At 40.0% G+C, this 23,541-nt stretch overlaps 1 protein-coding gene across 4 annotated transcripts in view; it reads right to left on the bottom strand.

Annotated features, from left to right (window-relative positions):
- Sorcs1 (sortilin related VPS10 domain containing receptor 1) overlaps positions 1–23,541 on the bottom strand; it is a 513,824-nt gene that overhangs the window by 127,614 nt on the left and 362,669 nt on the right. For all 4 annotated transcript variants that reach the window (XM_027407047.2, XM_035441778.1, XM_027407045.2 and 1 more), the window contains exon 6: positions 15,492–15,556. In XM_027407047.2, the coding sequence (XP_027262848.1) occupies positions 15,492–15,556 (65 nt within the window). The remainder of the gene's footprint in view (positions 1–15,491; positions 15,557–23,541) is intronic.

The raw sequence follows: 23,541 nt of genomic DNA, 5'->3' as shown, positions 1-23,541 counted from the left end.
TGGGGGACGTTCCCATTCAAACCACCACAGAGAGCATGGAATTGCTATGAGTTACCTAAAACATGACTGACACACAGTGTCTAGGACCATGAGTTAGCTAATGATGGTAGACAATGGATACCCAAGGAATCAAAAAGTAAGTAGCTGATTCATAGCAGAAAGTCACTTTGTGTAGTTCTGTATAAATACAATTGTATGGTCAGAGGCTTCCACCTTGGCATTTGTCTTTGGCAAACAACCAGCCTGTATATGCCTTTGTTTACCAAATAATGTATATATTATCTGCTTTAGACTCCTTGCATTCTCTTCCTTTCTTGACCTTATGGTTTGGACCTCATATGGACTGTTTCTGGAGCATATTCGAAAATAAAACCATCTAGATGCAGAGAGGGAGGAGTGATGAGCAAAGGGGTCAAGACCTGGCTGGGGAAACCCACAGAAATAGCTGACCTGAACAAGGGGAAACGCAGACAGCTTGGAAACCAGCATAGGACAGAACCAGGCACCCTGAATGTGGGTGTCAGTTAGGAGACCTGGGAAGTCTATGGGGCCTCTGGTAATGGAACAGTATTTATTCCTAGTATACAATTGGAGGCAAAGAGAGAGGCACTGTTGTGGACTCTCAGAAACTGACTACAGTAAGAGACAAGTTCAAGGTTAAAAGAAAATATTTGCAAAACTTCTGATGAGGAGTGGGCATCCATAATCTATAAAGACGTCACTTCAGTAATGAATAAACAAATAAACATATTCTCAGGAAGAGATGCATAAGTGATCAAGAGATATATGGCAATATTCTCATAACCACTAACCAAGAAGGAGATCTACAGGAAACCCACAATGAGATAAGGTCATGCCCATGTCCCCCACCATAGTAATCATGGACACACCCTCTGAAAGTATAGGGGAGCCCCCAATTACACGCTTTATTTTATAAGTTGCCTTGATCATGGTGACTCATAGGAATACAACAGTAAGGCACTATCTAAACATAAACTATCCCTTACACATTCGGTTCTTCAGTCCATAGCTCCAAGAAAGTCATACTGGTGAGAGCTTGAGGCAGAAGATCACATTCTATTCACAGTCAAGAAGGAGGCAACAATGGATTAACGTACTTAGCTCACTTTCTCTCTCTCTCTCTTTTTTTTTTTTTTGTAGTATAGGATTCCAGTGAGGACACACTGTCAACCAAACTGGCCCACTCTTCAACCTCAATTATTCTAACCAAGATAATAGTCCACAGCCATGCTTCTGGTGATTCCAAGTGCCATCACCTGGACAATTAACCACCACAGGGGATTGCTGTCAAAGGATATAATGCTCTTGTCGGGAGGAAGGTTCGGTAACCTCTTAACCAGAATGGTGGCCACAATTATTACTGATGTTTCAAACTTGCTGCAAGTATATAGTTCAAACACTTCACAACAAACATGAAATGTATGGGAGGTAATATAATTACTTAGTCTTATTTAATGATTGTATACTATAGATCCATATATTAAAACTCTGGCTAGGAGAAATGATTTGGGATTGAGAGCACTTGGAACATGATCATAAAAACACAAGTTAGGATCCTTAGCACTCATATATGTTTCTGACCCCTGCACACAGATTGGCATGTACATACATCTGCATATACTTACATACACAGATGTAAATAAAATAAAAACAATAAAAGTCTTAAAGAAAATACCACACTGTACCCTACAAATAGATAGAATTATTTGCCAACTGAAAGCAAAATTCACAAAGTTCATTTTTAACACATCATGAAAATACTGTTCTTGCAGTATTAATAGATAATAGATACTTAGTGTGGGCAGTGTGAAATAGTGGTCAGCAGACTGAGCCTGAAAAATCAATTACCATGGATGGAAATATGGAAGCCACTTTCACACTCACCACATGAGCCTTCTTGTGTAGCTGGTCTTTCCTTCCACTTGAGTGATCCCCAAAGTTCTCACTTCATATCCACAAGCCATATCACTATGAGGTCATTTCCTGAGTTCATCAGCACAAACTGTTTTCCAGGAAAGCTTTTAGAATTTGAGAATCCAAATCAATGTCAAAACTCAACCTCTTACTGTAAGGTCTGAAAGGTCCTTATCTGTTTCTTTCCTACTCAATCAAAAACAAACTAATGTCTTTCAAGCCCTCTTCTACTTAAAAATGATGTGACTACTCTCAGTGGGCAGACATCTATGTATATTCAGAGAGATCTGCTGGCTAGAGTTGCCTTTCCCTTTCCTGTTTCTTCATTCAAATTCTCCTCAGGCTTTAATTGACGGTTTTTCTGAGGCTCAGGCAGAGCTAGGGATGTCTCCATTGACAGCAACTGCAGAATTAACCTCCAAAATCACCAGAGCAGCCTCTCCTCTGGGTCACAACTCTGTGATCCAAGTGGATCACAAAGGCTTTGCTTCTTTTAAACTTCCAAAAATTACAGAGTGTTTCTTTTTCTTTTACAGGTGAAGAAGCCAAGATTTAGGAGTGGGGTTTGTGCAAGTTCATATGCTAGTAAATGACAGAACAAAAACTAAAATATGTATCACATACCTATGGGACTGTATGCATTCCTTCTATTATTTAAGAAATATGTATTCAGTGGCAAGGACTTTCAAATGCCCTAGTATTATAGAAGATTAACTATCAACAGAACTATAAACCATGCAGGCAAGCACAAGCACTTCAATATGCTTTCCTGTTCCCTGTTAATTTTCAACTTTAAAGCAGAACAAATTTTAAGACCAAAATATCCAGGTATAAAATTTCCTTATGTACTTCCTGATGCTTTATTACTTGTTTTAAAAATCTTTATATTAAATGTCCTTACCCAACACACACAAACACACACACACACACACACACACAGAGAGAGAGAGAGAGAGAGGGAGAGAGAGAGAGAGAGAGAGAGAGAGATGCACTGTAACATACTGTTGTCCATGTACCTTTTTAATTGGTCTTCTACTGTTGTCATGTTTTGTGCCAGTTAAATACTGATATCTGTGTAAGTTGGTAACATCAGTCATGAATGTGTACATCAAAGTTGTGACATTACTGAGAAATTATCTATTTTGACATATTCTGCATTGACATGATGCCCTTGCAAATCAACCTACTTTATTGTTTAATTTTTTTTATTTGTGACCAGTGTGACTGATCCTTTCCCCTTTCCTTTCCTTGTATTATACGAGTAGAATACAATGGCCAAAAAACAATATGCACATCTTCTATCAGTGCAATATATTCCTAAACCAAATGGTGTCTTTCTTACTTGTCTATTGGCACTTTGAGGCTATGAACACAGCAGAGAATACTGTAGAAAAATCAAATCTTTGCCAAGCATGAGACTAGGAACACAAGAGATCATTAAAATAGTAAACAAAAAAGGAAATACAGAAAATTCATTAAAGCATTTGTAAATAGTATGCTGGGTACATGTTGAGTTATTAAGGTCCACATGTGAGAAACTTCCAACCTTCATGTCTCTGCAAAGGTGTTCATCTGTGTGACAATTGGGGTGCTGCATTTATTTCATTTAATATCACACAGGATTGTGGACTTACATCTTTCACAGTCCAGAATCTTGAAGACAGAGACCTTAAAATCTGCTCTATTGTGAAGGGAGGAAGAATATGTTTTCCAGGTCAGAATAGCTATAGAAAAGTACAGTAAAATGTGCAAGATAGAATGGCATGGTGACAAAAATAAGCCATAATTACCCACCAAAACAATGATTTCTCGGCAATAATAAAAAGTCAAAAGAGAATGTGGGTCATGCTGGAGGAAGAGCAGTCTATGTCTAAGCTGAACCATCCAGATATCCAGACATCCAGCCAAACAGATGCCCACATCAGAAATGACTCCAGTCCAGCAGACACGTCATGTTTATAGGTCTCACTCACCCCTGACAAAGTGATAAGTACACTGTTCATTTAACTTTCAAAATCGATCTTACAAAGAAAGTTGGAGAAAGGGGAAGACAAGAGGTGGAGAGGAAGAGGGAAAAGCAGGAAGGAAAGAGAAAGAAGGAAAGCCAGGATGAAATTGCAAAGGAGGAGAGGAAGCAAGAAACAGTGAGAACAGTTTAGTGCATATAAAATGAAAGGTCTAGAGCCTTTCTTTTTATAACTGTATTATATTTATTTTATTTTTAGTGTATATGTGTGGGTCTGTGTACAAAGATTAGAGGACAACTTGTATGTTTTCCACTTCTATCACGTGGATTCCAGGGGATTGAATTCAGGTTATCAATCTTGATGGCAAATGCCTTTACCTACTGAGCCAACTCACTGGTCAGAGTCTCTTTCCTACAACCTTTTGTTTGTTTGTTTGTTTCGCTAGAGAAATGAGTATAGTATATTTACACATATTTATATATCCACATGTCATAAGATTGATTCTAGGAGAGATGGAGTTCAAGGAATAGCTCCCAAGATGTGGATAAATTCAATCACCAGTTTTCCCCTTAGTAACACTGGGGTGTTACCGCTCTCTTTGCTAAATATCATACTTGGAACACGGTAGATGTCCAATATGGAACAGCATAGTACTATTCCTATCTTTCATTATGGACTACACAAAGACAAAGGACACACTTACCTGTCACTTGGTTGACTAGCCATTGACTAGGCACACAAACTCTGTGCACTCTGTATTTGTTGGTCCATCTGTGTGGAATGGTCTTCTAACAAATCACAAACATCTGATATTGGCTCAAATATCAGATGCTACCCTATCAAATATTTCTTCCTTGTCAGCTTCCTCCATTCCCTGGCTGTGCTTCTACTCTGTTTTACACACCTGTGTACACATTTCTCATACAATGCATTATGTGCTCATTTATAATTTGTCATTCCGGCTAGAAGTTAACCTCTATGAGAGCAGGCCCTTTGCAGAATTCTTCCATTCCTCATTCCTGCCCATGAGAGGACTGAGAACAGCAAAGTTATCCAACAGTATTTGTTCGATAAATAAACGAGACCTGGCATTAAATCTTAGCATAGTGACCATGAGAAAAGCATTTGGTCACTGTGAACCTTATTCCCCTTACTGCTATAATGAAGTATCTAACAATAGCACATACCTCCAAGGACTGAAAACCAGCTAAGGGCAACAGTAGCAAGAAACAAATGCATGGTACTTTTATCCAAGGTTCAGGATAAAAAGAAATTCATGGGACATACCAGTGTCTTCATGATCCTGGTTTCTTAAAAACTAGAGTCAAAAAACCTGCAATTTCCCACTTATTAGATGTCATCACACACATGCTTGCATATGAACTGCTGCTGATGCATCCTGAAAGATTCTAAGAACCCAACAGAAATAGAGGACTGTGCTGTAAGTTAGGGAAGAGGTTTTCTGAGAGTCTCTGGGCTCCTGTCCTCCAGAAATGCAGATCTCCTGACAAATGAGTGACATGTAGGAGGCAGAGGAAATGGTGCAAAATGGTTATGAAGCATCCTGTATGAATTGAGCCCATTGGGACAGTGCCACCATAAGGCTTTCACTGTATTCCAAGAGAAGCCTGTGTTCTCTTACTTCACAGCTTTCTGGTAAGTTTTAGGGGCTGATTTGTAGGGGAAGCTGTAGCCACGCCTACATAGGGGCTGGCTACAGGTGTGCCTGACCATGCTTGCAAGGGCGTGGTCAGGGTGATGGAGAGTGAGACTTTCAGGGGACTTCGTTTCTCTTTCGGTTTCACTTTTGGGCTTGCTACAGAGACAGCTGCCATGCCAGACTGGCTAGGTCGCTCTATAAGTAAGGCTTTTCCCTATTAAATACTCTTGTATTTCTACCTGACTCTGTATTGGTAATTTCCCACTATACTGATTCTAGGAGACTGTAATGAGACATCCTCATTACAAATGGGCTGTACCTCAAATCCAGACACTTGGAATGAGAAATGTGTCCAATGGACACCAGCAGGAAGAAATGCAACTGAATCCAGTCCCTTGTCCTACCCAAAGCTTGATGCTCCATTTGAGAGTGGAAGAGAGGTGAGGGTAGATTTGTTTAGTTGTTGGAAAATGGTGGGAATCAACCATGATCATAGGCTCAATACATATTGAACTCCTAACCCTTTCCACTGTTCTACCCTAGATGCTACTGAAAGAGGAAATGCATAGAGTCTCACTGTGGGAAGCAGTAACAAGTGTTTGCTAGTTTTGGGATATGGGTAGTAAGATAGATAAATATCAGACTTTGTCCAAAATGAAGTGTTAAAATTCTCTAAAATATTACAGAGAGTTGCCGTCTTCTGAAGTTCATTGAAGAAGAAATCAAAATTACCAAGTGGATCAAATGAAAAATCCTTTCGCTCCTTCCAAATTGAGCACAGATTTACACAATAATAACATGGTGTGTTCTATTGCTCATCAGATTGGTTATGTTTAAAAACTCATTCACAGCACCCTTGATTGCCAAGACTCTAAAAAACAACACAGGGATCTGTCAATTTCAGGATTCTGGCTGCATGCATTCAAGGCATAGCTGACAATGTTTAGGAATTTAAAATACATGTCACTCTGGCTCAGGACATACATTGAGCAACTACCCTTTTGTTGCTGCCCACACGTAAGTGCTTACTAACTAAATAGAATAAAGATATGTGTGCATCAGTATTGTCTGAAATAGGCTAAGGTCCCTCTTTTACTGACATGGTGATTATTAGATTACAGCTCATTGTGCAATGTGTTTCCATGTAGCCATAAGCCTTAAAGTCACTGAAGGCCAGTGTGCAAATATGTTGACATTTCTAAACTTGCCTTTCTGTTCACCAACACTGGCTCAGTGGTTTACAAAAGGAATATTCGTGTGAATGTGATTCTGTGGATACACATACAAATATATTCACCACCCTGCCCCACAAATGATTTGGCATCCCTGCTTTCACACAATTCACAGTCATTAAGTTGAGTACAATTAACTACAGAAATGGCATTTAAATTTCAAACTCAGATAATAACAGAAAAGAAACATCTATAGGTTGTAAGGTAAAAGCAAGGAAACTAAGAAACCATTTCTGATTCTGAGTTCAAGAAAGATCTCCCCCCACAGAAAAGGTGCCTTTTAATTCTCCCATGATGACTGCCACTTCTGAGTAATCAGAATGATGGCCATTAAGTGGATTTGCCTTGTGAATATGTGAATACTGACAACCATGGTTCTGTTGTTGTATTGTTGTATTTCTACTTGTCTTAATATAGTCAGTGCTGTTACAACAGAAGTAATTTGTGCTTCCAGTGAAACTAGCTCAACACTCCATAGCTTGGATACCAATAAACTTAAAGGCTAGGCTCTGGATTCTGTTGTCATGCCATTTAAGCAGTCCCATCTCATCCAGTCACCAGGATATATATATATATATATATCCTTTAATATGAACAAAATGTGAACAAAACATTGTAATGATAGAGGATAGGAAATACATGAGAGATTTCCAGGCTCCACCCAAGACAGAATTAATGGGTTGTGAGATTCACCTTATTTCACTTCTATTTATAAATGAATGAGCTAGTTTGAAGTTCATTTCATGGAGTTTGAGGGCAGTCATATTCACACTCCACTAAAGGCCCAAGGCCTGTTTTCCCCAGTGAAGGAGATTAGTCCTAGAGAAAGTTGTTACAAGGTTACTTAGCCATGCATAATGACCATGAGACTAGTAATTGTCCCTTGTCTTCTGTTCCTATTGGTATGGATCACCACTAGGACAGAAGTATTCAATTCACTGACTGAGGTTTAATGTTGGAAGTAAGAGGGGGAAACAATGATGGACAAATTTGGTTCTGCAGGTCTCCATACATGGTGTGTTCTGACAGATCATCATATATGCTTAACTATGAATACGTTTGCCATGGTCTTTTCTGTCAATATCATAATCATGAAATATGACATTCAACTACAGTGAGTTATTAGCAGACTTGTGCTCATGCACATGGACTGAAAGACCCAATAGTAGTCACACTCTTCCTGAAGACAATATGCCTGCACAAGGATGTTTATATACCATTACTCATTTTCTCAAAAAATCTTGAATATTTCAAGCTCTGAGCTATGTTTCTGATAGAGAACAAGGATTAAATAAAACATGGCTTTTCACAAAGCTTTCGGTACAGTGGTCTAGGTAGCATTTTATCTATGATGACACATTGTATACATATACATATATATATAGAGAGATGATAATTATAGAACACAGATTTTCCTTTTTGTTTTTTACTGTTCTGGGTGCATATGAGGTAAACATGCTTGAGCACATGCATGTGCACAGGCACACAATACAGACACACCACACATACACACACACAGCTATTAAAACAGTAAAATATTTATGTCCTCGATGAAGGTCTGTCAATTTTCCCACAGCTGAACTTGGAGGCAATAAAAAAGCTATGTCCACTGAACACACTCAAAGTTTTCCAGTAACACTTTGTATGATTGATTTTAATTATGCTTGTTCTTTTCAGCTTAGCTTGCCAAGTCAGAAAGTAGGACACAGACAGTACCATCCTAGTCACATATGTAAATTACAAATGTGCAAGTTTCAGTACACAATTTATGTCTGTATCAGTCCTGGAATGAAGCTTACCAGTACCCATGTTCCTTCACAAATGACTCTGTTGAAATACAAATGAATTATAGTATGATCTAAGGACAGCTAATATCAAGATGAAACTGGGATTAACAACCCAGAGAAGCATTGGCCACCCTCATGGAGAAGTGTTAAACTGCAAGTGAGGCACTTTTCCTGTGTCAAACATCTCAGTGCCTTGTCGGCAAAATTTCTGAATATATTAAAATAAAAATGAATTTCTTCTTTAAAGCATAAAAATATACTACCTTGGAATATACGATATAGCCCAGAATATCTGACCTGGAATGCTAACTTTGGGATTTCCCACAGAACAATGAAAAAATAAAGAGGTATTTCAGATGAGGAAGAATGTGAAGAGATAACACAGCCCGGAACTTTTGGAGCAACTGACCAGCCTGCAGCCTGGTTTTGATGAATGTGCTTTCCACTTGGCTACTCTGAACTCTGTACTTTCCTTCTGTCTTCCCTTCTGTTTCTGTTACCTGGAGCCACGGTTACTGATTCTCTAGAGAAAGGAAATGGGGGAGGGGAGGGGAGGAGTGGGAGGTAGGAAGAAACTGAGAAGCTGAGAGGGCCTGGGAGATTATAGTATCAATACAATTTGTTTTACTTTTATTTTTTTTTCTTTCACTGAAGCAGGTCAGATGCTATGCTTCAATCTTTTATTTCAGTTGTTAGGTATTTCTCTTTCCTGTTCTGTTTGATGGGGTTGTCTTCTCAAATTCAATATCTTTATTTGAATTCCTTTCTCACTTTTGGGTAGTTTCTATGAATGTTGCCTTTCCAAAGGTAAAGAAAAGGTAAGATAAAACAGATAAATAAATTGGAAGTGATATATACCATGCCTTGCAAAAGTGGAGCCTGGGTGGCATTTTGACATTGTGAAACCCCATGCCCCATGGGCACAGGAAAAATGGTAAGGGTAAGAACATATGCCATATGCTATAGGATTAGTGATGGCCTTGCTGTTTCCAGAATACAGGGTTATGTGGACTAGGAAATGACAAACAGGAAAACAGCATCATCCCCCACAACCTCAAAAGTTCTGTGTAGTGTTTTCTTTTATTGTCTTTCTGCTCTGAGACTTTGCTACTTAAGTATGGTATTGCACAGCCCAGCACCACTGGCATCACTGAGGTTGCAGAATCGTGGGCACCTGCTGAACCAGAGTTCACATCTTAATAAGATCCCTAGATGAGCCATACACGGATGGCAAAGTTTGAGAGGTAATTCTTCAACATTTCGAAGCAATCTAGTACGTGAGGTGAAATAGATAACTAGTGACCCTGGCAATCATTTGCCTGTACAGCATTCATCCCAATGGACTTGGTAAACTCCTAATGTACATACACTAGTATGTGCTGGAGACAGAAGAGTGAACAGACATGGATTCCTGATCTGACAGAACTTACAGACTGATGGGCAGGAAAATTGATTCCACAATTATATATGAGAAATGTAAAATTTCAAAGTGATGAAGGAAAGTAGTTAGATAATAGCAAACATGCTGGTTAAAATTGGGAGTTTAAGGCCAGCTTCCCAAATAAATACATATTTCACATGGGCTAAGCCATCCAAAATGATTTACTGTCCTCGGTTGTTCAGATTAGGATGGAGAGAGGAAGGTATCCAGGAGACAGCAAAAGCAAATATCAGTTTCTGTAGCAAAACATACAACCTGGTAAGTTCTGTTCCGACAGTTGGAAGCAAATTCAAAGGCCTACAGTGAGGGCTTGTGGAAGGTGCAGGGTGAGACTAGGCTGAGGCAAGGGCAGGCACTGTGCTATGCTGAGCTCCAGGAGGAAGGGAGGACTTTTCTCACTACCATCAGAAGTGGGGGGGGAGTTCAGAAGGTCATTGCAGCAGTTGGGTGTCTACCTTTGATGAGGAAAAGATTTCCCTCTATACCCTGTAGTAAACCTGAGCCTGGAGTCCAAGATAATATCACCTGCTGCAGGGAAAAAGAAAGCTCACTAAGAATGAGAATGCCCAGATGAGGGAGAAAGAAACTCCAACTGCTAAGACCTTCTGTGTCAGGCACACTGCTGGGCATATCACACATGCCAGCCCTGCTTGGAAGGTCAGGGGTAAGGCCGGAGGGACTCAGTTCTGTTCTCCCAGTGACCATGTCCAGAAGATATGCATGTTCCAAAGGGGAAGCAAAATCTCTAGAGAGAAATCATCCCATAAAAATTTCAAACGATATTCCCGGAAAATGTGTAGCTTTTGGGATTTGGGTTCTGTGGGTGAATTTCTTTTCTGGCTTGAGGTTACAATGTGCAGTTATTGTCTACCTTTGCACACATAAGAGCTGAGGAGAGGGAGGGAGGGAGGTACTTTGGTAAGTGAGGCTATGTCTTTGTAGGAGCAAAAGATGTTCACTCTCGGCACTCATGTGGGGCACGTGACTGATGGGGGGAGTCCTTCTGTGTATATGTCTCTCTTATTAGTTGATAATAAAGCACTGTTGGCCAATAGGGAAGCAAGTTAGGCAGGACTAGGAGAGAAGGAGGATTCTGGGGAATGTAGGAAAGGGACAGAGTCTCCATGTGATCCCAGGAAGAGAGGACACATGCTGCTGGCGTCCTTGATAAGTCTTTATAAAATATATAGATTAATGGTTATGGTTGATACTTAAGACAGAGCTAGCAAATAAGAAATCCTAGTCATTAGCCAGCAGTACTGTAACAAATATAAGACCCTGTGTGTTATTTGGGGGCCCAAACTTGGCGTCGGAACTCAGGTGGCTGGCTGAAAAGAATTATTGTATTGTTACATACGTTTTTGCTTGGTAGCAGTTGGATGGTCCAGACTCGCTATATTTACATGTGAAGTCTTTCTTTCTCCCTGTCTTTTCTCCCTTAATCCTCCTCTACTATGCCCCTTTCCTTCCTTCATTACATCCACCTCTATCACTTTTTCTGTCCCCTTTTGCACAGTACTTGCATCTCAACAGAGGATACTTAGGACTGGAGATTGTTGGGCAGACAAGTCACTGTGCACAGTGACTCATACATACTGGCTTGAATGGGCTTTACAAATAGACACCATTGTGCTTGGTACACCCTCCAAATATCCTATAGATATTATTACCTAAATTTCTGTTTTATTTTCTCTAACATTATAAAAATAATTATGGATATTGTATAACATATTTGGCACAAGTGTCACAAAGTAATTTCTCAAACTAAGTTAGAATCTTTAGTATGTATTTTCTTAATTTTCAGGAAGTGACATTTTCAAGGTGCTATAAACAGTAAGTGGTATTTGGAGATATTTTTATTCAGGGGTTTCATTTCTGGATTGTCACCTTACTCTCATAGATACCATGGACCTAACACCACAATCCTCACCAGCTGAAGTTCTTCCCTGCAGCAGGTATAGCAGGGGCTGATAGAACCTAGCACAGGGTGTCAATCTAGTCCAATAACCCCCCCATCCCTGACGCTTATGATGCAGCTCACGAGGGGATAATTCATTGTTCCTTTCTTTTCTTTATATGTTATTGTTTTAGTTATTTTTTCCAACTTTTTAAATTTGAATTAGGAACAGGATTGTTTTATATGATAATCCCATTTCCCTTCTCCCACCCGTCCTCCCCTACCCCTCCCCCCCCACACACACACTAAAACCTTATCTGTCACATATCTTCTCTGCTCCCCCTGGATGGTGAGGCCTTCTATAGGGTGTCATCAGAGTCTTTCGCTTCCTTTGGGATAGGGCCTAGGCCCACCCCCATGTGTCTTGGCTCAGGGAGTATTCCTCTATATGGACTGGGCTCCCAAAGTCCACACCTATGCTAGGGATAAATACTGGGCTTCTATAGGAGGTCCGGTAGATTTCTGAGGTTTCCTCACAGAAATCCATGTTCCTTGGGTCTGGATCAGTCCCATGCTGGTATTCCAGCTATCTGCATCTGGGTTCCAGTTCAGATCGGTGATTAGTTATGGGTGTCTGCTTCTACTTCCACCAGCTGCTGGATGAGGGCATATAAGTCTGTCATCAATCTCATAATCAGGGTCATTGTTCCTTTCTTTCAAAGTGTTTGTGAGAATCCCTAAACGCAACAGTGAGGATTTCCCAGATGATATCTGACAAAATGAGGTACCTGAGAAAAATAAAATGAAACAGCAGTAGGAGCAACAAAACTCTTTAGAAACAAGGAACTTAGGACTAGGGAATTAGCTCAGATGGCAAATGCTTGCCTTGCAAACAACAGGACATGAGTTTGCTCCCCAGAACCCACATTTTAACAAGCTATGCATGGGTACTTTCAGACTTGTAATGCTAGTGCCGGGAGATAGTGATGGGTAGATCCCTGGGCTTTGTGGACAGGTGGCTGAGCCTAATTGAGCACTTCCAGGACAGTGAGAGACCTTGTGTCATAAAAAGTGTGTGTGTGTGTGGGGGGTGTAAAGATGGATCAATGGTGCAGATCATTGTTTATTCTTGCAAAGAACCCTGTTTAGGTTCCAAGAACCCACATTGTGGCTGTCTTTGTTCGGGTTACTAGTGCTGTGTTGAAACACCATGACCAAAAGCAACACAGGGAGCAAAGGATTATTTCACTCACAGGTCCATGTAACATTGATTACCAAAAACAGTGAGGGCAGGAACTCAAGCAGGGAAGGAACCTGGAGGCAGGAACTGATGCAGAGGCCTTGGAAGGTTGTTGCTTACTGTCCTGCTCTCCCTACCTTGCTCAGCCTGTTTTCTTATAGAACCAGGACCACCGACCTACGGATGGCTACACCCACAATGGGCTGGGCCTTCATCCATCAATCACTAACTAAAAAAATGTCCTACACTCTTGCTACAGCCTAATCTTGTGGGGGCATTTCCTCACTTGAGGTTCCCTCCTCTCTGATTACTCTAGCTTGTGTCAAGTTGGCATAAAACTAGCCAGTACAACTGAACCCTTGACATATGAATGCATCATTTTTCACTTAGAACCTTTCCTTTCTCATTTATCTTCAAGATGGTACATTAATATTAATATCACAATATAAAACATAAGTAACTTTAAAAGTCCCACAGTCTTTACAAATTCAAACACTTTAAATTTTCAGCCTCTTTAATGTAAATGAATTTCATTAAAAATCCCAAATCACATTTAAAAGTTCAGTCTTTCAGCTCTGGCACCCTGTAAAAATCAAAATTAGGTTAAATACTTTCTTCAAGAGGGAAGAACCAGGGTGCAATCACAATGTGAACAAAGCTAAACCAAAATCCAACAGTATAAATAACTCAATGTCCAATTATCTGGGACTCACTCACGATCTTCTGGGCTCCTCCAGGGGGCTTGTGTCTTTCCCCAGCTCTGCCCATTCTAGCTCATACAAATTGCCTCCTAAACTCAGGCTGACTTTAATCTATGGATGCTGGTGTTCTTAGAGGTTGTCCCATGGTACTGGCATATCCCAAACTGTGGGTGTCTCTTGCTGCAGCTAGACTGCACTTTCACCAATAGCCACTCCTGGGCTCTCTTCAGGGACTCCAACCCTGCCATGCAATGCCAACCCTCAGCTGCTCTCCATGACCCCTTCATGACTTCAAAATCAGTACCACCTGGGTGACTCTTATGGTACCAAGTGAAGCTGCCAGCATGAGGCACAATCTGGGCTGCTTCTGGGACACAGGTTCTGTGTGCTAACCCCCAGGAGACCCTTCACAGAAGACTTCATCTTAATGGTGCTGGTCTCTTCTTAATCACAGCTGATGCTTCAGGCCCAGCTGACCAGCATCTATTGTCCCAGCAAAGCAAAAGTTTTACTTTAGTTGTTTTGGTATCTTCTCAATCACAGCCTCTTCTTTTGCTTCAGCTGACCAGACACCACAGATTCTTCACAGAAAAAGCCTGCTGGGGCCATTGATTCCCTCTGAAACTTCACACAGCAGGCCTCCATCGTCTGTACTGTTCTCAACAATCTTATCTTCCACACTCCTATGGAATGCTCACTGAGCCTTCAAAACTCAATGGCTTTTCTAGCCTAAAATTCAGAAGTATTTCCACAATGTCCACAAAACATATGATAAATTCTGTCTCAGCAACAGCCCACTATCCTGCTACCAATTTGTCTTAGTTTGGGTTACTAATGTTATGATGAAATGCCATGACCAAAGCAGCATGGGCAAGAAAGGGTTTATGTCACTCACAGTTCCATATAACAAAATCAGCAAGTGCAGGAATTCTCACAGGGCAGGTACCTGGAGGCAGGCTGATGAAGAGGCCATGGGGGATGCTGCTTACTGTCTTTTCCTCATGGCTTACTCAGCCTGCTTTCTTATAGAACCCAGACCACCAGCCCAAGGATGGTTGCATCCACAATGCAATAACACCCCCCAAAAAAATCACTAATTAGGAAAATGTCGTACAGGTTGCCACGGGATGATCTTATGGAGACATTTTCTCAATTGAGATTCCTCCTGTCTGATTACTCTAGCTCGTGTCAAATTGACATAAAGCTAGCCAGTTCAAGAGTACACAACCATTTTTAACATCAGGGTTTCCAACCCCTCCTTCTGACTTCTATATGCACCAGGCCCAGACATAGGACACATATATTCATGAAGGCAGAACACTCACACACGTAAGAGAAATATTTTGAATTCCAATAGAAAAGGTGAGTGGCAATGAGTAACCTCTCTGTCCACATGCATTTCACTCTGTCCCTGGGGGAATCTAGAGTATTAGAAATTTCTATCAGGGCATAATCTATGTAAATTCATGTGTTTATAAAAACTATTAAGGAAACCCTAGACTATTAGACACAGGAAATGTCTACATCACCAAATGACCTGAATGATCACTGCTGTGGTTATAGATTTGGTTAAGGACCAAATGACAGAAGTAATACCACTATGAACATCATGACACAGTTGATTTACTTACGTCCATCTATGGTCCTGGCCTCAAGATGCACAAGGTCTGGTTCTTTGTTTGACCCCATCACAGACCTAAAAAAATGGAGAAACATAAAAAGGAACACTTGACATTACTAATTCACATACACCTCTGTGAAGCTTCCAGACTATTAATGTCCACAGGTTTCTAAGAAGACCACAATCCTGGGAACATATCCACTCCATTTATGTATAGAGCGTGACAATAAAATTTCCACTTGAAATAAAAACAACAATGCATCCTTTACTTGATCAAGGCCAGGCTGAACTCTGATGAGGATACTGTGTGTCCTTTATCTCAGACTTAGAAGTATGTTCTACACAAGGAATGCATGCACCTTTGTCATCATGTCACCAACGGTACATCAGACCTGATGGGCGGGAAGAAGTCAGGCATCCTGCTTTAAATAGTTGATGTGCACAGAGATTCACAGAGCAAACTATTCTAATTAAAGTGTGTCACTTGAAATTTACAAAATCCATGAACTTTTGTTTACATCATGTGTCACAACCAGTTCAAAAACACCTGTAGCAGAGTGAGCAATCTCAGCTGTGTTGGACCGAAGAAATGTAGATTCACCTCATATTCTAATATGTCCTGAATCCATATATTGATGTAAAAAGAAAACCTATTTTATACTCCTCAGACACCATACTGAATAGAAAGGATTATTCTGTTATATAAATAAGACAGGCAATCACACGTTAGCCCCAGAACTTTTATAGAAGAGGATCACTTAAGCATGAGTATATTTGTGCCTCATTTTAAGCAGGATTCAAGCAAGTTCGATTTATATATATATATATATATATATATATATATATATATATATATAGAGAGAGAGAGAGAGAGAGAGAGAGAGAGAGAAAGAGAGAGAGTCATATGCTGTACTGTGGTATGTGCCCCTCAGTCATTCAACCCAGCATCTTGAAGATACAAAGTTCAAAAGTGCACATCACCTCAGGACATCACAGGGAGCCTCAGACTGCAAACGATAGGCCTCCTCTCATTTCACTGCCTCAGCTTCAGACACACCGAAAGACTTTTGCCAGTGCTAACGTGCCTCATGCACTACACTCTCCTGTGTGAGCTTCTCAGTGGTTCTGCTTGCAGTTTAGAATGCTCTGCTCTGGCTGCATTGTAGTCAAATAGACTCTTTCCAAAGACACAATTGAAAAGCCACTTCTGCTAAATATACCCTACTTACAATGACAGTATTTCGCATAAACAAATATTTATTTATGTAAATTCCCTAAAATATGACTCATATTGTCTCATAAATAAATTGTGTGTTTCCCCCAATGTGAGAATAGCCTGATACGTCAACAATGACAATTCATACATAAAACACAGGGACACCAACCACATGCATGCCCCCCCACACAGGTGAACACAACAAATCAAACTACTGGAGTAATTTTGTTTTAACCATTTATGTGTCCTATAATAATAAAATTGTAAATTGTGGAATGAAAAGAGGGGACAAGAAGTAGAAAAGAAAAAATTATGATTAGAAGAGGAAGGAGAGGGAGAAAGAAGTACAAAGATGTACAGATTCTTTGAAAGAAGTAAATTAATCAGTGTCATGGGGGCATTCTCAGAACTCATTTTATTTCAACTCATTTTCCCAACTCAGAGAGTCTGAGGCCTCACTAGCTCAGCTGTTCTTCATTTTTACAAAAGCAGTCTCTTTATGGGCCTATTATCATCACTGTCAGTAAGATTTCTCTGATTGATACATGGCCTGAAATTCAAAATCTATGTTCTAAACATTAAATCCTGCTTTCTCCTTCTCCGAGGAAGCAGACATTTACTAATAAGGCTTTTATGGTTTCACTCAAGGAAACTGCTGGTCCATAAGCATGGCTCTCCGTCTTCCAACACTGAGAGGGTGCACAACTCCACAGGTGGCCTCTTCAGACAAGATCTCAAGCCATGAGCATTACGAATGATAATGGGGTGGGTGCGGGGGGGGGGGGCTAAGAAAATGACTCAGTGGGTAAGAGATTTGCCTTGGAAGCAGAAGGAACTGAGTTTTAGTTCCTATCATCCCTGGAAAATGTGACACAGCTTCATACGCATATGTAGGAGAAACTGCCAGCCAGCCTACTGGAGCCACTCTTCAGCCTGCTCACATGAGCTTGTGTGGTAGACACTCCCTCCCTCAGCCAAGCCTGCCTCCTCTCCCAGAACTGCTGAGGAAGAGACACCTGCCTCTATGACTCACAGCCTGGACTCACAGATACCTCACGTGTGACTGTGCAAATGTTTGTGTGTACAGTAAAGACATGGAAAGTAGTGGTATAGTAGTTAGTATTTTCCATTATTTTAAATATGTGGTGTTACTCCATCTTGGGACTCCAAAAGAATGCTTCTATAAAAGATGAAAAGTCATGGCCCAGAATTGTTTAATTGAAGATTCAATTCACCTTGTCTATAGGGCTAATGTGAAACTCTTTTCCTTCTTGAATTAAATTCTTCAGACTTACACCCATGCAATTATACCTGCCTGGAATCCCCCCAACCTCATTCATCTTCTACTGTCACATCATTTCTGGAACTCAGGTACAGAAAACTGAATTTAAACATACTTTTCATAGGTGAGGTGCCACTTAAGAGGGTCAGTTATGCCTTCAAGACTTCTAAAACCATGTCTATACTCGAGAATTTTTAGCGCAAAAATGAGATTTCCTGGAACACACACACACACACACACACACACACACACACACACACACACACTTACTTACTTTCAGGCTCAGTCAACTCTTAGATAGTTTTCCTTATCACTCACAAAATTGACCAGGCTAGACTGGATCCTTCGGGTCCCAGCCAATGTGTGTGTGTGTGTGTGTGTGTGTGTGTGTGTGTGTGTGTGTGTGTGTGTGTGTGTGTGTGTTTGTAAAATCCCTGGCATTATTGACTGAGTCCAAATCTGGTAAATATGAGGTCTTAGGTTTAATTCTGAGACCCCACCCCAAATATACTCCTATTATAGAGCTGGGGCTCAGAAATCTTTGCTGATTTGTTTGTTTTCTATCATCCCATTTTATTTAAAGCAATGAGTAGGGAAGTTAATGATCACTTATGAAATTAAAATCAATGTTGGCACAAAATCTCTTTGGGCTATCATGGGTGCCTGAAAGCAGGAATGACACATGAAATTATTTGTTTTCACTTGTTAATTGTCAAAATATAATTAAGTCAATATATAATACAATAGCCCTGAACCAGACAGCAACTATAGGAAAAGTGAAAATCACCATTTATACATTCGGGATTCCAAGCTAATGGTGGATAACATCGGGAAACCCAGGAAAAATGTTTTTGGTTTTGTTTGTTTTTCTTTTTCCTGTAGATAGAACCTCAGGAAGCAACAGGCCTATGCTGACAGTGAAGAAAACTGAATCAAATCTGCAGGTATATTCAGGTACCTAACTGTTAAATAGTGGTAGTGGAAGTATATCCCATTTAAATAGAAGTAGCAAATGCAGGGCTAGTCTGAGGTCACAAAGGGAGTTATGCACTTGGGCCATCTATTAGTGGGTCAAGAGATGTGGGGTTTCCAAAGAAGAAGGATAAATATATGATGGAATGCTGTTGGGCATTAGCATGGTGCACAGTGCAGTGCTAATGCAGCTAAAGAACTAACGCTGGGGATGCGGCTGAGGAGGACAGCACTCGACAGGCACGCATTTATCTCTGGGTGCAATCCTCCACACCGAGAAAAAAAACGCAATAGATAAAATATATAATTACTCAAATGGACAAATGGCATTCCCCTCTGTAGGGAAACTGAAGTGGATGTTTGCTGGGCATTCGAGATGTGTTCCACTGATAAAAGCCTGATCCAGCCTGTGGTAGCCTAGCACCTCTGTGCTCCTGGTATCCCAAGTTAGTGCTCCCATTGAGAGCTATTTTAGAATAAAACTCGAGGATCACCAGAGCCAAGAATATGAAGAAAACTAAATCCAGCCTGACATGGTACACCATGAATCCTAGCAGTGCGGTGTCAGCCCTGTGAAATACAATCAGCCCAATGCAGCCTTTGTAGACATTTTCTACAGAGGGATTCAGAAATGTCACTAGTTTATCATTCTCCTGGCATTTTTTGTGAGTTTATCCCACTTTAATATAGCGCTCAATAAATGCTGCAGAGCTATGAAATGTCCTGAAGTAGATAACTACAGAGCAAGTATTAAAAAATAAATACTGTGACTGGATAGCACCTACTTATTCAGATTTAGAAATACAGTTACAGCATGCAGGGGGCTGGGATCTTCAGAGGGACAGAAGCTGTTGGGGAAGGAGACGTCTGTTTTCCTTTTCTTGTTTCAAGGGAGGATTCATGTCCCACCCACGACCTCTTCATAAACACTGCCTTGGAAGCAAGCAATCCTGCCTATTACAGAGAGAGAGGTGTGCCTGGCAGATATCAGAAGTTGGATTCATTGATTCCCTTCTGTACAGCCATGATTGGCTCTTCACATGCCATGATAGTTTCTAGAGCAAACATGATCAGAAAAAACCTGGCTACAGCCACAACTTTTACTGTGGAATGGGGCAGCTTAGCCTGAGGTCTCATCCGCTGTGCAACCAGGAAAAGCAAACTATGTGAAAGCTAGGATGATGGCTGACAGTCAGTTTACCCTCAATCTCTATCCAGAGAGCCATGCTTTCTTCTTGTTTCTTTTAGTCCAGACCTCACTCTGCCACACTGTTTTGCCAGTAACAAAGCTACCTCCTATGAACAACAAATAAAGAAGCCAGTAAGTAGACAGGATAAATATAAATGATTGTTAGTTTTCTCTGTGTAACGATCTACTGAGAAATCAGCATGGGAGGCAACCTTAAGATTCCCAAGTTCAAAGTCTGCATCTTGTCCTCCATATTCCTCAAGCCAAAAGCATATTTATTTACACAGATGTTGTTTTGCAGAAATTGTGTGTGTGTGTGTGTGTGTGTGTGTGTGTGTGTGTGTGTGTGTGTGTGTGTAGAAAAACAAAGTGAGGAATGGGGTTCTGATGAAGAGTGAGGCATTCACTCAGCCCTGAATGGTAATGACAAGGTAAAGATGTTCGTTGTACAAACTGCTTTTGTAGAAGTAAAGCTTTTAGTGTGAATATTAATGCTGGAAGGAAGCAAGTCGCTTCAAGAGTCCAGCCTCCTGCTGTGTGTCTCAGCTTTATACAGCATTACATAACTGAAGGTGGAAGGCACAAAAATTGCAACAACAAAAGATTTCTGAATGAAGCACAACCAAAAATCAATTCAAATGTGAGGTGGGTCACATGTTTTGGAGAGCACTCACTAGTGAGGGTCACATGGGTTCACTGCCAGCTTTCTGAATACACAAGACATACACTTCACACTGTGCAAGCCATTCCTCCCACAAAGCCAGTGAATCGCCCTTTCAACGCCTCATCTTAGGTTCCAAATTACAGCCTATTGTAGTCACAGTGTCTTTATGTTTTCTAGTCTAATAGAGATACAATGGTCTGATTACAGAAAACAAAGGCTTTTAACACCTTTCTACCACTGCTCCTCGACAAGTAAGTATTAATGTATCCTTGAATTGAATTATCTTAGATTATTGATTTAATTTTTTTGTTTTCGTTGGTGACCAGAATTCCATATAGAACAATAACAAGAACATTAGATAAATTTTGGTTAGAGATTAGAACAAAATATATGGCCAGTTGGTTTCAGATGACCAGAAATACACTTGTTACATTTGGTATAACAAATCCATGTGAAGTATGGTTTTCAGCATGGATGACTGAAAATTAAAATATGGATTAGTTCTGAAAAATACTGAGGCTGCTCTGTCCAGAAGTTTCAAATACTCAGTGAAGACTTAAATAAGCACATCTACCATTAGCACACACCTTTTCTCTTTTGTCTTTAATAAATGTTCAAATTACATATCTCCTCCAAATTGCTTTAATGTGAATTCCTTTATTATTTATTATCAATAAATATTTGCTTTCTATACCTAGTTTACAAATGGACATTACCAGGATCATGTAAATATTTCTTAGTCAAATAGTAGATAAAGTTTAATGTCTCCTCAAGGGGCTCACTTGAGTGGGTATGCACAAGCTAGGACAAACCTAGCTGCTACACTTATGTCCAATGGCTTCCACATGCTTCTTAAGTCATTATTAATACTTACTGTATCCTTTACATTTCCAACTTTCCTACTCTTCTTTGTCTCTAACCCTAACCCAAATGTGTGTGGAATAGATAGGAATAGGAGAGTATATGTAATATGGACCATGGCCAGGTCAATGAACCTGGTTCTCAAATAAAAATCATAGGGCAATGACATACAGAAGAAAGATTTTAAATAGACAACACATGTGACTCCCTAAGAGGAGTTCTGAGGCCAGTGAGTTTGAAAGATATAAATATAACATAACCAGTGAGTACAGTTAAATAAGAGCTTGTGATGTTCTATTAACATTTATTTTTTATCATTTTTAAACTTTAGTGGTATCATTCTCTTTATATTTTTAGCTATATGGTAATTTTGCCTAATAATATATCTAAGAGACAGTTCTTATCTGCTCATAAAACTAATGAGGTAAATCTCCAAGTACTTTATTACAATCTATTAAATGAAAATCTCCAATTAACTGAGCTATTGTCTATTAATGGACAAGAAGTAAAAGTGTACATTGACAGGGAAAAAAAATCCACTGGGAAGACACATGATAGTAACACCCAGAATCTCTGGGACAGTTCTGGGGTTGGGGTTACAAACAGATCCCACCTCTATGAATGATCATCAATTGTCAATAAGGGAGCTATGCTCATGCAACACTCTTATAAATATTTTTAATAAGTGTTAAATATGAATCAAAAATAGTAACTTTTTCAGTATAGAAAATAAGTCTGGTGCTGGAGAGATGGCTCAGAGGTTAAGAGCACTGACTGCTCTTCCAAAGGTCCTTAGTTCAATTCCCAACAAGCACATGGTGGCTCACAACCATCTGTAATGAGATCTGGTGCCCTCTTCTGGCCTGCAGACATACATGCAGGCAGAATACTGTATGCATAATAAATAAATAAATAAATAAATAAATAAATAAATAAATGCTTTAAAATAAGAAATCTGTCTGTAGATTAAGAATCAATATAAATGTAGAGAGAGAGAAAACAGCTGCTTTGAATAAAAGATAGATCAGAAATTCCACACATCTCAGACATAAATGCTGACCATCTTACCACCAGGCCTAGAAGGGTTCACTAAATCTGTGAACTAATTGTGGCTGGAAAATAATTAGGTGAGCTTCCAGGAGGACTGTGTCTATGCTGAGATGATGCTCAAAGTGAGAGCAGAAGCAAACAGTCTACCTAGGGCAAGAAAGGCCAAGTTAGCCAAGGAGCAAGAAGAAAATGACCCTAGCACTCCCCTTCCTTTCAGTCTCTGTGTAGGGATCATGCACTTTACATAACAGGAGAACAAAGACCAAAGTTTAAAGGCAATGAAACCTGGGCATATTTTTCTGCTGGAAATAACCTAACCCATAGAAATTATGTTCCCTGAGAGAACATAACTCTCATGTTTGGAAATGCTTATCTCCAGAAAATGTTTTGTGTGAACACATCATTAAAAGGAGAAAAAGAAATGAGCACATACTTAATACGTGGTAGTTTTTCGGGTATCAATCATCTACGTGTTAGGTACTTATTTATGGATAGCAAAAAATACACAAAGACTAAAGAATAATAAAATCTTCAAGTGTCTTCTTTGGTCACATCCTCCTTGTATACTCCTGGGCTGCTGGAGAAGATGAGTTAGAATGGCGTTTATGCTCTGTGCTGAGGATTCCTAGGGATGCTTCAAACTTAGCACCATGTAGAATGTGAAGGGTGATTCTGAACTAAAATTATTTAATGAAGACGTACTGTGTGTTTGGTTAACTTCTAGGCCTTAGGGATTGGGCAGTGGGTGGAATGGAAATAAATCCCTTTATGTCTTGAAACTTTAATGATGAAAACAATGATATCATATACATGCAAATGTGTATGT

Source organism: Cricetulus griseus, chromosome 3 (genome assembly GCF_003668045.3).
Source record: "Cricetulus griseus strain 17A/GY chromosome 3, alternate assembly CriGri-PICRH-1.0, whole genome shotgun sequence".
Classification (NCBI taxonomy): Eukaryota; Metazoa; Chordata; class Mammalia; order Rodentia; family Cricetidae; genus Cricetulus; species Cricetulus griseus.
Note: the sequence above shows the minus strand (reverse complement) of the source record. Positions and strands in the feature narration are given on the sequence as shown.